We start from the raw sequence: 17,925 nt of genomic DNA on the forward strand, positions 1-17,925 counted from the left end.
TGTAGGAACAATAAAAAGAAAAGGCACCTTAGAGACTAACCAATTTATTTGAGCATTTATTAGGAACAATGCCAAAGAAATCAAAACGAACAATTTACTGAACATCACAGCCAGGTGCTAAAGGGTAATATGTATTCAATGAATGTCAAACAATAAAATGTGCTTGCTCTCTAAAGGGTTGGAGAGCTTTCTTTTCCTTAGATAAACTATTTGGATAGTCTGGAAACTGGTTATAAAGACTGAACTTTTGCTTTGGTAGTCTGTGTTTTAACAGACTGAAATATTCAAAGATTTATAAGTTGTATATAAAGAGCGTGCACACATAAGGGTTTAATACAGAGATGCACAGCTGGCCTGCTCAGCAGATTGCTAATGTCAGTATGGCTGTCTACAAAATATTTAGGTATAAAGAGTCCTATTCACAACCCTTTAATAGGCTCTTTATGCCCAGAATATACAGTACACAGGATTTTCATGAGCCTCAAGTCAGAGAACCACACTACTGAAGTGTACCAAATATCAGAGTAGCTGTTATTTCACATGGGGGGGATGAAGTCTTACAAGTTTAAAAGATATAAAAAATGTAAAACTAAACCAAATACATAATTTAACAGAAATGAACAGGTAAATAAATCACATAACTATGTAATGTTTTGGAAGACATGGTTATATATTTAACATGTGCTATGGACACTTCCATTTTAGTGAAATGAATACTGAAGATTAACATAGCTAATATATATTAGTAAAAAAACCACTCAATCACTAGAGGGAGATATATGTAGGCTTTGAAGGGATATTCATTAGCTTCTCTCATTAGAAAACTTTCTCTCGACAGCTGCCATTGCACCTGCTTGATTGCAAATGTGCATACAGTTTTTCCTAGGGAAAAATATTCTATATTTACCATGTTTTAAAACAAAAATGTTTTCATTATTTTTATTTAAAGATAATAATATAACTATTTTACATGCAAATTGTACGGTGCCTTTCCTTAATTAAACAGATTGTGCATTCTTAGGTTATTTAGTCTCTGCCATACTGTTTGTCAGTTTGGACATAATCCTGATTTCACTGAAGTTAGTGGCATCAGTGAGAGCAGGATTTAGTCCTCTATTACAATGTATTGTAATACGTCAGAAATGTATAGAGATGTGATTCTCCATAATAAATATGTTCTGTAATATTCCAGCTGAAAATCAAAGGAAAAAAGGGAAACAATTGCCAAAAGTCCATTGCCCAAATTGATTTTTATTCTTGTGTAGTTATTTTAGCAGCTTAATCAATTAATTTGAAATAAAAGTACAAAGTTTTAAAGAAAAAATTAGTCTTATTGTAAGTTTTCAGCATATTAAAAAAACAATTTTTAGATTTAACAGAAAACTACTAAATATTTGAACCCAACTATTGCTACCTTGTTCATTTTCTATTAAAGATTTAAAAAAAACTAACAATTTTTAGATTTAACAGACAAAAAAGTAATAAGTATCTGAATTCTTTCAACTACTGCTACCTTGTTCATTTTCTATTAAAGATTTCCGGTCTGTATTTTCATGGCTTCCTTGGGCCAGACGTAAGAGTCCACCACAAAGTTGTCATAATCAGTGCTATAAACATGTGAGCGGATGAATGCTTCCTTGTCTTCAGGCTCAGGATAGAAAGATGCTGTCTTATTGCTGTAGGCTTGTTCTGCAATCTGGAAGAACACAACCAAGTTGACAATTACAACCTGTTAAGTTTATTGCAGTGCTGTTCCAAAAGTAGAAGTAGAAATGATGATAGCTCAACATTTAACATAAGATACTAGATCTTCTGCTGGTGTAAAACAGATTTAGATGAATTTACATCAGTTGTGGATAAGGCCCAATATATTATGAGGAAGGGATTAACAAAGGTTGTGCAAAATTTTCTGAAAAGCTATGTTGGTGCATCTGTGGCCTTCTCACTCTCTTTACTCCTGGGGGAATTCTGTGCCTCCGCAGGGGCGCAGAATTGATACCTTCTGCAGATTTCTTGGCTCCCCTGCAGAAAAATGGGGGAGCAAAGAAATCTGTGGGGAACACACCCCCCTTCCCCAGCAGCCTGGGTGCATCTGCTGGGAGCAGCTGGCAGCAGAGAGCAGATCACGGTGGGAGGGAGGCGGGAGGCTGGGCATGCGTGCATCCATGGAGACATGTTAAGGGGGTAGGGCTGGGCGCATGCCTGTGTGTGAAGGAGTGAGAGAGATTCACTCTGTCCCTCTTGCTGCATTCCGGTCTTGAAGGCATAGGGCTGTGTGAAGCAAGCTCTGTCCCTGAGGCAGAGCAGAAATGTAACTAAGCAGGCAGGCTGCTTCTGTTCCCATTGTTAGTTAATTGTTTCCATTCTTAGTCAATTAAGGCTCCTTTACCTTGCCAGAGTGGTGTAAAGTATCAGAGGGGTAGCCATGTTAGTCTGTATCCACAAAAACAAGGAGGAGTCTGGTGGCACCTTAAAGACTAACAGATTTATCTGGGTATAAGCTTTCGAGGGTAAAAAAACCCACTTCTTAAGATGCATGGAATTCTTCAGATGCATCTTCCATGCATCTGAAGAAGTGGCTTTTTTACCCACAAAAGCTTATACCCAAATAAATATGTTAGTCTTTAAGGTGCCACCGGACTCCTCGTTGTTTTAGAATGGTGTAAAGGAGCCTTATTGTAAATGACAGTAACTGAATCCTCAGCTAGGAAGGTCTGGTTTCAGAGTAGTAGCCGTGTTAGTCTGTATTCGCAAAAAGAAAAGTAATACTTGTGGCACCTTAGAGACTAAATTTGTTTGTTTTCTTTCTTTCTTTTTTCTCACTTTTTTCCCTGTGCCAGAGAGGCACAATGGGGTTAGATTACAGCTCGGGATCGATTGTACTTAACCATTTAAAAAATTGCAGGACAATGATTGGCAAAACTGTATGACTTTCATGTGTGAAAGTCTGAGCAATTTGGTGTTCTGTAAAGTAGAATGTCACTTTAAACACCAAAATAAAAGTAAGGTAATTTTAAATGAAAATCCTGGATTATAACTGGAATGCAAGGTATTGCTTACCAAATATTTGTAACTTTCATGTGTTTAGGAAATTCTGAACAGTTATTGTGATTGTTTTTTCCTGTATGGTAGTTTAAATAAATTACCAAAATAAGTGAAACTTGTGTGATTATATTGCATTATTTTGACAAAATATGCAGAATTTTGGATTTTTTGGTGCAGAATTCCCCCAGTATCTCTTGTAAGTTTATCTCTGGTGGTGCAAATGGATTGCTCCCTTTTATCCAGTAACATCCTAGCTTTTATGGCGGCAGTGGGCAAAATAGTCCCCCCCCTTCACACAAGGAAGAAAGAAGTGAAATCTCTGCTTTTAAGAAGATACAAGCCTTTTCTACACGAAGAAGGTAATTCTTTCTTTGTACTTTGATCATCTTTTGCCAAGGTTAACTCTTCCTTTTCAGATGAAATATTTCTTGCTTCATTTTGCTTAAAGGCTCAACAGCCACTAGATGTGACCAGAGCTGTTAAGGTTTGCCATAATTGACAATATCTTTCTTAGTAAAGCTAAATCTCCAAGAAATGGTGAGTTTTGATCCTACACCAGTGTGTGGGCTTTGTTTTAGTGATGATTGGGAAAAGCACCTGATTAAGTGCTGATTAAAAGCTTCTAACTTCTCCATAGATAGTTGAATCAAGTGCTGCATTACTAAGGCCTTTTGTCTTTGGTTTCTGCTGTTTTTACCAAAAGATTCCCAGGTTGGACAAAAGTTATTTGTATTTTTTACCAATTTTCACCTGAATTTTGGACCACTCACATACATGAAAATACTGATTATGTTAAGAAAATCTAATACTACATTGAGTAGAAATGTTTATTATTAATCAATTAGTCAAAGTGTAAATGTGAGCCACTTAAAGACAGACAACATAGTGGAAGATACACCTACACATCCATGGGTATATCAGTACTTGAGTCCTAAAAAAAACCCAGCAAAATTTGCTGAAATTTCCAGACCCAATTCTCTGCTCCCAGGAGGAGAGATGGTGGCTCAGTAACCTGGATGGCCTAGGTACCAGAGCCACCATCTCTCCTTCTGGAGCAGGCCTGGAAGCACTTATGTTCTCCACTTCCAGCCCACTCTGTTTTAGTAACCCAGGCTACCCAGATTACCAAGCTGCCATCTCTCCTTCCAGAGGAGGGAGCTGAGTCAGAATAATCTTACCTTTCTCTATTTGTTGCTGCTTTTCTGTCCTCCCATCCCCCAATATTAACCCAGAAAACTGAAGCTTTTCCCCCCACCAATTTTCACCGATTCTTCAATTTTTGTTATAAGCCTCATTACATTCCTGGGAAATCTTAAATGAAAACAAAACATGGCATAACCAAAGCATACATGGCTACAGAAAAACTGAATTCAGAAGAAATCTGAACCCACTCATTTTCCACAGTGGCCTCTTGAACAGAAAGGGCATCAGCTGGCTGAGAAAATCTGTGTCTGTGCACATGTGCTCTCTCTCTTCCTCCCACCCCCAACATGCAGCATTCTTTACTCCCCAAACAGATTAAACCTCCTATTTCTAGGGAAGGGTGAACCATCTTTCTCCTCCTTATTGCTGCCTCTCTATCACAGATGTCTTAGGCTTGGGGAGAGGCTATGATCCCAAATGGGACAGCTGTTACCTTGTGATTTGCTTTCAGGGATTGACCTTGACCCCAACCTACCCCCTCTGAAGTTCTTTGGGCATTTCCACAAGAGATCCTCTTTGGGTCCATGCATACAATTATCACCACTGAATAAGTCATTACTGTTAAAGTTTAAATGTCTCTCCTAATAGAAATTCAGTATTTCAATATATCTTTGGAAATGTTCATCTAGCTTAAAAGGCAGAAAGATGTGGCCAAGCCCTGCCTACAACCCTGAACTGCTTCCACTATTTGCTGGAAAATAGGCACAGCCCAAGCGTTCATAGATTTGAAGGCCAGAAGGGACCACAGTGATCACCTAGTCTGGTTTCCTGTATAACACAAGCCATAGAACTTCCCCAAAATAATTCCTAGAGCATAGCTCCAACTAGGAGAGAGATCAGACCAGAAATGAATTTATCAAATTACACATTTTCAATTTTTTTCCATTAAATTTTGCACCTAAGTTAAAAAGATTAATTCTGTCACAGTGAATAGAGGAGGAGAGTTTCCATCACTTTTTGAAAGGATTTGCCAAGCACAAAGGCAGTCTGATTTTAGCCTGAGAAGTCTGCTTAGAGATGTTTTGACATCTATGGAAAACAGCTATTATCAGCCTGAAAAGAACTGAACTACAACAAGCCTTTTTATATGTACCTGGGATCCTGTTTCCAAATGAATCAAAGGGAACCATTCCACAGACAGGGAGCTATTGACAACATTGCTCTTCCAAAAGGTTGTTCAGTAAATGGGATTATCTATAGCATGATAACCCACTCAGAAATAAAACTGAGAACTCGTGGGAGACAAAAAGCCACAGGGAAGGTAGAACTGGGGCTAAGTCTGTTATTTTTCAGTGCTTCCAAATCTATGGGTTATCAAATTACTTTGGGCACTTTATAAGCTACCGACATAGTGGAGTCAATTTGGCAAAATCCATGCATGAAAAACATATTTGACTTCACAAAAAAACCACTATTTGTTCTGATGGGTCAAGATAAGGAGGATTGGAACAAAATCAAGCAGCAGTAGGCCAAAAGAAGGAGGAGGCTGGCATGTGAGAAGGCATTTATTCTTCTGAAAGGCAACTAAAGGATAGAAAACTATTGACAGTATAGGATTTCATGGCTCCAATCTTCATGGATCAGGTGCTGTGAACAGAACATGCAACTAACCAGAGAACAGAGAAAGCAGTAGAAACATCATTCTACTGTAGTCACCTGTAATTGAACACTGAGTATAAAATATTTTCAGTTCCTTCACTCCTATGCCTGAACTGTATGAATTTGAAATTTTAAAATACACTCTGCTTGCTTCGTATCAAGATTGATTTAAAATGAGTAATGAATTCTGAAAATATTTTACTTCACCTAATCTAACTAACATATACAAAGTGTGTGGGTAGTAGAGAGAGGCTGCAGAATGAACTAAAATCACTTACCTTCACAGCAATTTTCAGTGACACATCTCGAATAGTAACTAATGGAGGATAGAGACGACCCTCCTCTAAATGTTTCTTTGAAACCTGTTGAGCTATCACCTAGAAATAAAGCAGAAGGTAGATTTGATTTTAAACCCACAAGACTACTTTACAGTAAATCAGTTCAAAAGTAACTTTCGTAGTAAGTACACTTTCTGATTTTGCCAGATACAAAGTTCTCCACACAGCACTGCTGGTCACAGTTCTTAAATGTAATATTTTGTAGAAAATAAAATTGCCATTAAATATATGCATGTATTTTCATATTTTCTTTAAATGTGTATTGATTTTTAGTTATTCCTGTGCTTTTGTTTTCTTACTACTTTATTTATTGTTTTTCCTCTGTATACACTGTGTTTCACAGAGACTATGTGGTACTGAGACCTCAAGCCAAATTTACCAAGGTTGATTCAAATGAAATTCTGAAACCATCCATCAACCTACATGTGTTCTTTCCAAAACCACATGCCTCACAAGAGGAGAAGAAGCTCCAGAGCTTGGATATGTCCAGGGCTCTTCAGTGTTATTCTGACAGGACCAAATCTTTCAGAATGGTCCCACATCTATTTGTGGTTATAGCTGACTGGTCCAAAGGTCAAGCCCTTTCATCCCAGAGACTCTTAAAATGGATAACACAATATATGCACCTCTCTCACTATTAGAGCTCACTCCACCAGTGATCAAGTGGCATCCTCAGCAGGCTTCCACAACATACCAATATCTGAGATCTGCAAAGTTGCTTCATGGAGCAAGCTACTCATGTGTCTTCAAGCATTACCCACTGGACTTGGCTGCCAGATCAGATGCAAAATTTTGGAGAGCTGTACTCCAATCTCTGTTGGACTGATGCAGCTGATACTCTTCATATGCACTGTTCTGAAAAAGTTACTGCTTGCCCTCACCTACAGTGGAATCCACACTGACATATTCAAAGAAGAAAGAGTATTATTTATCCTACAGTAACTGTGGCTCTTTGAGATGTTGCAGTCAGTGTGGATCCCACAAACCTGCCCTCCATCTCTGCTTTTGGAGTCCTCAGTTAACATCGGCTTCAAGTTGTGAGGAAACTGAGGGAGGGTTGGGACTGCTCCAACCTTTGTGTTTGCATGGGAGCATGAAGTACCAGCCACATGGGAGCAAAAGGTACCGTGGCCTCATTGGACCAAACTTGCAGGCCTGGGTGACATGTGCACCTAAAAAGGGATACTTTACTAATACTAATTGATTTACATACTAATTGATATTCTGAGAATATATTTTCTGTCAGTATCTGCACTGTTGAGGGTTACGCCAGTCTAATGGCCCTGAGATCTTAGATGTTTATGTGTAGTTTAGTTTCTTCTGAAAACCAAACCCTTTGAATCTGCAGTTGCTCCACGTGGGATTCTCAATCTCAATTCACATCATGGATGTGTCCATGACAAGAGCTCTGGATGCCAACGGGGTCACAAACTGCATCCCTTTCTGAACATTGTTGGGACGTAGTCGCCAGATCAGTGTTGTGAGTACATGGGATGGAGCTATGTGATTCTTTGCAGGGAATATGCTGATCTGAGCCAGAACCATAGTGGTCTCAGGCAAATTTTGGCAAGTGGCATCACTTATGTACATGTGAACATATGGCCTAACATTGTAAGGCAGTTCTGTACTGTTATCGGGTGTAAAATCATTGCAATGAGTAATGACTGGAGTGTGAGGAATCTGTCTTGGAGTAGGTGAGTCCTTGCTATAGTGGAATCTTTCCTGATGACTAGGAACTTGATCACCTGGGATGGTGTAGTTCACCAGGAGGCACAAGCAAGAGGGCACAACTGAAACCTGTCAGAACTTCCTGATGTATCACTTTCTAGGGAGATATTCGGGATGGTGACTGTTAGAGAACAATGGCATTCTCTGCCTCTGGGGTGGCTGGTGCCAGAAGGGCTTGCGATACAGTGCCAAGGTGTATATTCATAGGGATCTGAGTGTTGCTCTTGAATCTTTGAGGAGATATAACACCATCTGCTCTTGTACTAAATAGGTCCATGGCCTCAAAGGGTAGGTCCTGAGTTGTGGCTTGGACCCCTTGGTATCCTGGATTCCTGGAGCCAGGAGGCCCAGATCATAGTGACTGCTGTGGCCACCCATCTGGTGGCTGTGTCAAATTTGCCACTTATAGCACCTTGATGGCCCTCATTGATTATCTGCCCTGCAATCCTGTGGCAGCCAAGTTAGGAAAGGGGTCTCCATCTTCCACATCAGGAAGTTGTATTTCTAAAATGCCATCTGACAGTTTGCGATGAGAAACCAAGGAGATACCTTTTGGCAGAAAAGGTTCAGCTTTTTGGGATCCTTGTCTTTAAGAGTCCCCCTTTTAGGAGACCCTTCCGATCTGGTTTTCTCCTTGATGGTGGAGATAATGACAATGTAAGGTGGGGATAGAAGTGCTCAAAGTCTTTGGGTAGAACCTGGTATTGTTTTTCTATCTGCTTTGATGGTGGGCAAAGCAAGGAAGGGGTATGTCACAGACCCTTTGCCAGGTCAAAGATGCCTTCATCGATCAGAAGGCTGATTCTTGGACACTGGTTGGGATTTTGAATAGCTTGTATGTGTTTTCTTGGATCACCATCATTTTGATGCCCAATGTCCCAGCTATCCTCAGTTACAACTCCTGGAAAGCCCTAAAGGCATCATTGGATAGTGTTGGAGCCAAGATGATTTCTTCGACTGTAGAGGGTTCCTTTAGAGCAGAGGGAAGCTGGAGTGTCTCCCTTGCTGCTTCTGCCATGTCCCCAAAGGATCCCTCCTGTTCTGGTGAGGATGCTCTAACCAGCAATGCTGGTGGCGACCGAGACCACCTTCTTTTAATCCAGACATGTGATGGTGTTCCACGCCACAGTCTATTAGACGGCAGGCTTTGATAGGGCCAGTAAAGCCAAGTTGGCAGGTTGTGTTGGTACCAGCCCAATCATGGGTGGCCTGTCCTCCAGTGGGATTCAGTACCGCATGCCTTCTAGATATCCTAGTGTTAAATAAAGCTCTAGGTTACTTTCTTTTTTGGGTATGTGTCAATGTGGATTCCACTGTAGGTGTGCATGTGCCCCAAGCATGTGAATTTGGAATCTTTGCATAGCAATGTGCAGCAGGGCAGGGCATACACCCTGAGCCTCCTCATGCTTCACTGTGAGGACAAAGGGTGAAGCAGCCCTGACTCTCCCTCAGTTCCCTCTTACCACCCATGCCAGCAAGACAGAACCAAGACTGTCTCTAACCTGCTTCTGACTGTCAGAATTCTTCTCCAGTGAAAACTATTTTTCTTCATTTCTTCCTTATATGAATTTGTTTGATTTTTGTTGCATGCTTCCCACACTCTACCCCTCAAAAAAGCAGCAGTCAGGACAGACATGGGGAGACCCTGTGTGTACAGCAGGGCAAGGCACTTTGCACTGACTGCTAGCTTTGGCAGTTTCAGAACCTACCAGGTTCAACTCCATCCTTCCTGCAATGGACTAATACCTATCATAGATTAACACAGCAATGCCTGTTCTGTCTCATAGAAGCACATCTCCCAGACAAGCATGCTATCTGCGGCTCCTTTTCAGCATTCAGGAAATCCCAAGAGACAAGGCTCAAACTACACCAGAGCAGCAATCCATGAGTTTAGCCACAGATCCAGGAATGGAGACATCCCCTGTATATGAACAGAGGAGTTTGTCTTTGGGGAGTGTCCCACTGACTGTGAACCACACCCCCAGTACCAGCAGGGAAAGGAAGATGAAGAGGGTGCACATTACCTGAGCACTGAAGGCCTCAGTGCCGACTACGGCACCAGCTCCAGGGAAGAGAGACCCATCACTGTCTTTTGGAGCAAAAAACGCTTGCCTGCATTCAATGCAAACACAGCTGAGAATGGGCAACACATCCATCCCCCAGAGAGAACTCTGGACCAAGAAAGCAGGTCTCAGAATCCTCAACACCAATGAAGGATAGCACCAAGATTCCAGTAGTGACACCTAGGTTAAGGGAGACAGACTCACCTTTGCCAGCATTGACAGCAAGACCAGTGATGGCCCTAGACCCAGAGCAAGAAATCCCAATTTCCTGATACTGAGAACTCTTAGATGAGCCCCCTTCACTGCTCTCCTTGGCACTGGACCCAGAGACAGAATCCTTTGAGTGTGAGTGAGATATTCCTTTGACAAGCCCCCCCACCTTGCTCTTCTCAGCACTGGATATGGCATTAGCACAGGCTTTGATGCAGGTGTGATGGGTTGGATCACAGAAACCCCCTTGGGGCTGCCAATTGATTTGCCAAGACTACTTCTGCCCCTGCTTTCCCTGCCCTCCCAGCTTGGGACTTCAGTGCCCTGCCTGGTTTGAGCCAGACCTGCTAGCCTGCTGCAAACCCAGACCCAGGTCTGAACCACATCCCCTAACAGCTGTAGGCTCAAACTGAAAGCAGCTTAAGAAGTGTTCCTGTCTTTAACACTCAAATGCCCAACTCCCAATGGGGTTCAAACCCCAAATAAATCCATTTTACCCTGTATAAAACTTATTCAGGATAAACTCATAAATTGTTTGCCTTCTATAACACTGACAGAGAGATATGCACAGCTGTTTCCCCCTCCTCCCCCCAGTATTAATATATACTCTGGGTTAATTAACAAGTAAAAAGTGATATTAAATACAGAAAGTAGGATTTAAGTGGTTCCAAGTAATAGCAGACAGAACAAAGTGAATTACCAAGCAAAATAAAATAGAACACGTAAGTTGTCAAGGTTCCTCCCCCACTCTGAACTCTAGGGTACAGATGTGGGGACCTGCATGAAAAACCTCCTAAGCTTATCTTTACCAGCTTAGGTCAAAACTTCCCCAAGGTACAAAATATTCCACCCGTTGTCCTTGGACTGGCCGCTACCACCACCAAACTAATACTGGTTACTGGGGAAGAGCTGTTTGGACGCGTCCTTCCCCCCAAAATACTTCCCAAAACCTTGCACCCCACTTCCTGGACAAGGTTCGGTAAAAAGCCTCACCAATTTGCCTAGGTGACTACAGACCCAGACCCTTGGATCTTAAGAACAATGAACAATCCTCCCAACACTTGCACCCCCCGTTTCCTGGGAAATGTTGGATAAAAAGCCTCACCAATTTGCATAGGTGACCACAGACCCAAACCCTTGGATCTGAGAACAATGAAAAAGCATTCAGTGTTTTACAAGAAGACTTTTAATAAAAAATAGAAGTAAATAGAAATAAAGAAATCCCCCCTGTAAAATCAGGATGGTAGATATCTTACAGGGTAATTAGATTCAAAAACATAGAGAACCCCTCTAGGCAAAACCTTAAGTTACAAAAAAGATACACAGACAGAAATAGTTATTCTATTCAGCACAATTCTTTTCTCAGCCATTTAAAGAAATCATAATCTAACACATACCTAGCTAGATTACTTACTAAAAGTTCTAAGGCTCCATTCCTGGTCTATCCCTGGCAGAAACCAGCATACAGACAGACACAGGCCCTTTGTTTCTCTCCCTCCTCCCAGCTTTTGAAAGTATCTTGTCTCCTCATTGGTCATTTTGGTCAGGTGCCAGCGAGGTTACCTTTAGCTTCTTAACCCTTTACAGGTGAGAGGAGCTTTCCCCTGGCCAGGAGGGATTTCAAAGGGGTTTACCCTTCCCTTTATATTTATGACACAAGTCTATGTCTAATACAGTAAGAAAACTGAATACAAATAAAAACCTCACCTTCAGAGGAATTCCAGTAAGTTTCCTTTTACAGACTAGACTCCTTCTAGTCTGGGTCCAGCAATTACTCACACCCCCTGTAGTTACTGTCCTTTGTTCCAGTTTCTTTCAGGTATCCTTGGGGGTGGAGAGGCTATCTTTTTAGCCAGCTGAAGACCAAATGGAGGGGTCTCCCCGGGGTTTAAATAGACTCTCTTGAGGGTGGAAACCCCCTCCTCTCTCCTATGCAAAGTCCAGTTCCAAGATGGAGTTTTGGAGTCACATGGGCCAGTCACATGTCCATGCATGACTCAGTTTTTACAGGCAGCAGCCACTGTCCACATGCTACCTTGAACGTCCTCATGTAGACTTCTTATGTGGATTGGAGCCAGACTAGCATCAACTTCCTGGACACTACAATCAGCTTCAACAATGAAACCCTGCAGACAATTATATACAAGAATCTCATGGATCATCACACTACCTCCACAGATCCAGTAACTACACCCAATAAATCTGTTATCTATACACCAGGTCCTCAGAAACCACAGAATATGCTCTGAGGAGAGAATCTGGGATACAGACCTTAATGTACTTAAAACGGCCTTCACCAAACAAGGGCACTCCGCCAGACAAGTATAACTCATCATGGAACAGGCCACCCAAGAGAACCTGCTTCAATACAGGGGAAAAAAACCCCTCCAACTGAACACCCCTAGTTGTCACCTACCACCACACACTGGAATCCCTATATGGGTATCATTAAACAACTGTAACCTATACTGTATGGAAACCACACCTTGAAAGAAATCTTTCTTGAACACCTTCTTCTGGCCTTCAAACAACCCCACAACCTCATCAACAGAGGTGAGCTCTCCACAGACCAAGACCCAGCAACTCAAGTAGCACCTGAACCTGGCATAATAATAGATTTAAAATATGCAGACATATCTTCACTGCTACAATGATCAATAGCCCCCACAACACCTTTCAAAATCCATGGGTCCTACACATGCCTATTACATGTGGTGTACCTACCTCAGTGCACTAAATTCCCCAGTAACAACTACGTGGGTGAAATAAGACAATCACTATGTTCTCGAATGAACTCGCAAAGAAAAATGATAGAGATGAATACCATATCACTCATGGGTGAACACTTTTCACAGAACAATCATTCCTACACTGACTTCTCAATCTTTGTCCTCAAAGGAAACTGGCACAACACCTTCAAAAGATAAGCCTGGTTGCTTAAATTCATAAATTTGCTAGGTTATAGGGTTCCCAACCCTCCAGGATTGTCCTTGGAGTCTTCAGGAATTAAAGATTAATCTTTAATTAAAGATTGTCATGTGATGAAACCTCCAAGAATACATCCAACCAAAATTGGCAACACTAACCAGGCACTAAAAATCATGGTTTGAATAAAGACACTGGATTTAGGGCTTATTACAACAATCTGTAACCCATTAATCCCCCTCTTTTGACCTATGACTGCAGGGGTGTCAACAGGCTACTTCACCTTGAATGGTCTGTTAGACTATGTCTGTGTTAACAAGTTATGCTAAACAATCGGTTCCACCTTGTATTTAGCTGTGATGCTCCGCGTACCTTTCCCAGACCTGAAGAAGAGCTCTGAGTAGCTCAAAAGCTTATCTCTTTCCCCAACAGAAGTTGGTCCAGTAAAAGATATTACCTCATTCACCTTGCCTTTCTAGAGCTTAATTGTCTGTCTTGAGTCATAGCATTGAATTGAATTTGATTTTAGATAACATTAGGCTTGCAAATGTTGTTGTTATGCTGTAGATTGGGTAGCCCACAGGTAGTGTCTCTTTGATCTAGGGACAGTTACAAATTTCACTGCAGCGATTGAGCATGATAGGTTTCAGAGTAGCAGCCGTGTTAGTCTGTACCACAAAAAGAACAAGAGTACTTGTGGCACCTTAGAGACTAATACATTTATTAGAGCATAAGCTTTCATGGGCTACAGCCCACTTCATCAGATGCACAGAATGGAACATATAGTAAGATATACATATACACACACACACAGGTAAATTGTAAGTTACCATACAAACTGTGAGAGGCTAATTAGTTAAGATGAACTATTATCAGCAGGAGAAAAAAAACTTTTGTAGTGATGATCAAGATGGCCCATTTAGACAGTTGAAAAGAAGGCGTGAGGGTGTGAGCATGATAGCTACCTTCCATTCAGGTTAATGAGGGAGTAGTTAAATGTCCCTTTGTTTAGAGATAGCTGACACAACAGAAGACACTATCCATAGTACAGACGCTTGGCTGAGAGTAGGAGCTGAACCATAGGGTCTGAGTGCAAACACTGTGGGTGAAGTGGTGGAGTATTGTTTGGTGGAGCTGTGTGTGTCAGTGAGTCAGAAGAAGATACAGACGGCAGCTTTCCAAGGAGACAACAAGAGAAGCAGAAAGCAAGCTCAGAGTGAGTGCTCTTTAAGTTGAGTGCTGGCTGGAAAGAGACTTGGAGGAAGAGTGAGCAAAGAAGCTTTCTCCCATTTGTTCAATTCCTACTGTGTCCAGAGAAACAGGACTTTGTGTACATTCTTTGTAAATGAACAAGATTGCACCAAAGAAATACCTAACTTCAGTTTCTTCTCTTAGGCTATGTCTACACTACAGATGGGATCAACGCTCTGAGATCAATCCAGCAGCGGTTGATTTAGTGGGTCTAGTGAAAACCCGCCAAATCGACAGCAGATCACTCTCCAGTCGACCCCTGTACTCTGCCCCGACGAGAAGAGTAAGGCAAGTTAATAGGAGTGTTTCTCCCGTTGACCCCCCGCGGTGTAGACCCCGTGGTAACTCGACCTAAGGTACATTGACTCCAGTTTTGTTATTCACGTAGCTGGAGTTGTATAGCGTAGGTAGACTTAGCCTTAGTGGAGACAACCTCCAAGACCCTAAATATTGGCTAACCACTCAGGCTAAAAAGGGGTAACATTATAGTAACTCTAAGTAAATAGAGGAATCATGTGCTTAACTGTCATTTACACACACACTTATTTTAAAGTCTGTTGAAAGAGGGAATGCTGGCCAAGACAAGGGCAGGTTATATACCCAGTACATCCACATGCATGCAAACTATTGCGATCAAACTAGCAGTATTTTAAATTGAACTTGAAAAGCGTATTGGCCACTAAACATCCACTAGAGGGAGCCACAATAATTAGGAATAGAAAATATAATCCTGTGTATTTTATTTTATTTTGGTTTTCCCCCTTAACAACTAGTGGTTTTCTTTTTTTCCCCAAGGGTAAACAAGCTCTTTGATAAAACAGGATGTATATTTATATTTGTCAGAAGAATACTTGAGATCTGTTTGTAATTTGATTTGTTCTTAGATCTAACTGGTTAGGATTTTGCTGGGAATACAAGGCTTGAAGAAGTTAGCTGCTGTTAGTTTAAAGCATCACAGAGAAAATTCAGAAGCGAAATGTTTTGTGGCAGGAGACTACAGGGAGCAAGTTAGAGAATAAAAACTGTATACTATTCTGGATGAGACCAGTGACAACCTTATCTCACATGGAATCTAAAAGTTTCTGTGCTGTACTTCTATAACAAGGCATTTGAAACAGCGTATAAGCACAAACTAATATTTTCAAAGGAAATTTCACATTCTTCAAGTGGACTATGATTAAGTAAAAGCATTTTCAATTAGTTTATGTTTTTAATAGAAAGTGAAATGGTCCAGCATTTAAATGGATGTCATCCAAGACTGAGCACATGGTATCAACCAGGTGCAGACATCTTGGCTATTTGGGAACATATTTTCTATAATGAAAAGGTTTAACAGGATTATCTCTGAAGTGAATTAACTGTAGGCTTTATAGCGCCAAGAGTATTTCATTAGTTCATAATTCTGACATTTTTGCTGTGCTTGGTAAAGTTTAGAGGAACAGTTCATGTTCCTTGTCATTACAGAGAAATTGCCTGCAATTAGGAAGCATTATAGCTCACAGTGCCTTAGCTTTATCATCTAAAATCAGTTGCATTCTAGTTTACTTGACATGAAGGACAGAACAACTGAAAACAGAATCTGAGGTACTTACAATAAGTGAACTGTTCCTTCTATCAGAATTAATAGAAGAGGTGGCAAAGCTCGAGGTCAATAGTTGCAGGCATGCAGTCTGGCTTCATATTTTCAATAGCTCTCTTTTACAGATAAGCCTGCATTACATTCTAAGAAGATTTTTTTCATTTAACAGTTATGTTTTGGGAGTCTTAAAATCTGGGGCTTGCTTGGCATTTCCATTCACAATTGTTTTTCAGCTTTTAATATCATAATTATTTCAAAACCTACATGAAAAGCAAGGTATACTATGGTTTTAGTCCTTTATGGAAGATTTATACCCCTTTTATCCCCTTCCCCCAGGACTTCAATGGAAACCTTTAATGGAAGATCTCTTACCCTCAATGACTTTTGAGCTTTTTTTGGTGAGGTTTCCCTTAGTAGCCCATCAGTGCTACTCCAAGCTAGATATTTGCTCATGTAAAATTTCATGAGGGACTTTCATACTGCATAATAAAGTATACAGCAAAATCTGCACTAAAAACAACTTTCAGGAGGCAGACTGTTTTAAGAGATTTAACAGTACTGTATCCGCCCAGATTCCAGAATGTTGTTTGACTGCTAGTTAAAACTGCTTCTGCCAGCAACCAGTTTTTGCTGGTCTTTTGGACTGCCACTTAAGACATTTCAATTCATGTATATAGAACCTTTCATCCAGCAGTATTCCAAAGCACTTTACAAACTACATATGGGAATGACTTAACCCAAACCAAAATGAAGCTACTTCTAGAAAGAAATGAGGCAACTGTTTAACATCAGGCAGCAGTTTAGGACAGTAAGTGAAGAATACCATATCCAATTGAAATTACAGGGGAGGCTTTGAGCAGGCAGGATGTAATTATCCAAAGTCCTATGAAATGGATCGTTGCCCTTCTTGGATGGTTAAAGCCAATGGAAACAGTCTGGCCTTTTACTAATTTTACTGATGGAAATTGTGAATGTCCCTCAGAGAGGGCAAGCTGAGGGCACTTTTTAAAGATGCCAGAGTATACCTTGCTTAACAAAACCAGTATTGGAAACTCCAGCTGGTACAGCACGCAGCTGCCCACCTGTAAATATTGTAGACCAAAGGAGCAACATATTACATTTGCTGCCAGTTATCTTGCAGATGAAATTCAAGGTGCTGATCTTAAGCCTGAACAGCCTAGGTCCCAGTTGTCTGAGCCCACTTTCCTGCCTTTGCTCCATCAAGACAACTTCAGCAGGAGGAAGAAGAAAAGCTTGGAGGAGTTGGGTATTCTAATCTCTGGAGCTGTTGGGAATGTGTCTGAGCCTCACAATCAGGATGAAATGTAGCTTCTTTTCGTCTAGGTTTTCCATAATATTTGCTGGATTTCACTTGTTTTTAAATCTTCTGGATGTTACTCACAGTCTTAGGTGTCCTCAAAGAAACTCAGTCAGCTGCTGGGGATATTTGAACTGTGCTCAACATTCTTGTGAAGCTGTTAGATTCTGCTTGGTGTAAGGTGTACTTAGAAAGCACAGTAAAACCCTGTAAATACTCGTAGCAATAATAATACATTGGAGTTTACCCAGTACATAAGGGATAACATCTGATTTTTTTTTTAAAGTTCCACGTGATCTTTAATAACTTTCAATGATCGGGGTGTAATGTGAAATCTAATCTGAAAAACCAGATTACAGCAGATCAGTTCAGTTCAATATGATTTTAATTTAGGAGTCCACAATCTGAGAAAAATAGCTGCAGATTGAAAAAGAAAATAATTTAAATTAATCTTTTCTTTTTAAATGTCTGATTTTAGCTGTTGCCAATAAACAAACATATTTGGTTTGAAGAAGAGTTTCTCAATCACAAATCATATTATCTTCTGACGGATCATGAAGCAAAGCCTGTATGTGTAACATACATGGTCTGTCATATTGTGAAGTCACAAATTCTGAACAATCACTGAAATTAAGCAGGGGGAGATGATGGAGAAGGAAATCTTAG

General features: G+C 40.7%; 1 protein-coding gene across 2 annotated transcripts in view; it reads right to left on the reverse strand.

The window, feature by feature from the left end:
• Positions 1-1,379: 1,379 nt before the first annotated feature.
• Positions 1,380-17,925, reverse strand: part of ME1 (malic enzyme 1) — a 336,698-nt gene continuing 320,152 nt past the window's right edge. For both annotated transcript variants that reach the window (XM_084622076.1, XM_084622077.1), the window contains 2 exons: positions 6,126-6,224; positions 1,380-1,696 (listed from right to left, as the gene is read on the reverse strand). In XM_084622076.1, coding sequence (XP_084478202.1) covers positions 1,529-1,696; positions 6,126-6,224 — 267 coding nt within the window. In that variant the 3' untranslated portion in view covers positions 1,380-1,528. The remainder of the gene's footprint in view (positions 1,697-6,125; positions 6,225-17,925) is intronic.

Source organism: Lepidochelys olivacea (genome assembly GCF_965140295.1).
Source record: "Lepidochelys olivacea isolate rLepOli2 genome assembly, chromosome: 3".
In the NCBI taxonomy this organism is placed as follows: Eukaryota; Metazoa; Chordata; order Testudines; family Cheloniidae; genus Lepidochelys; species Lepidochelys olivacea.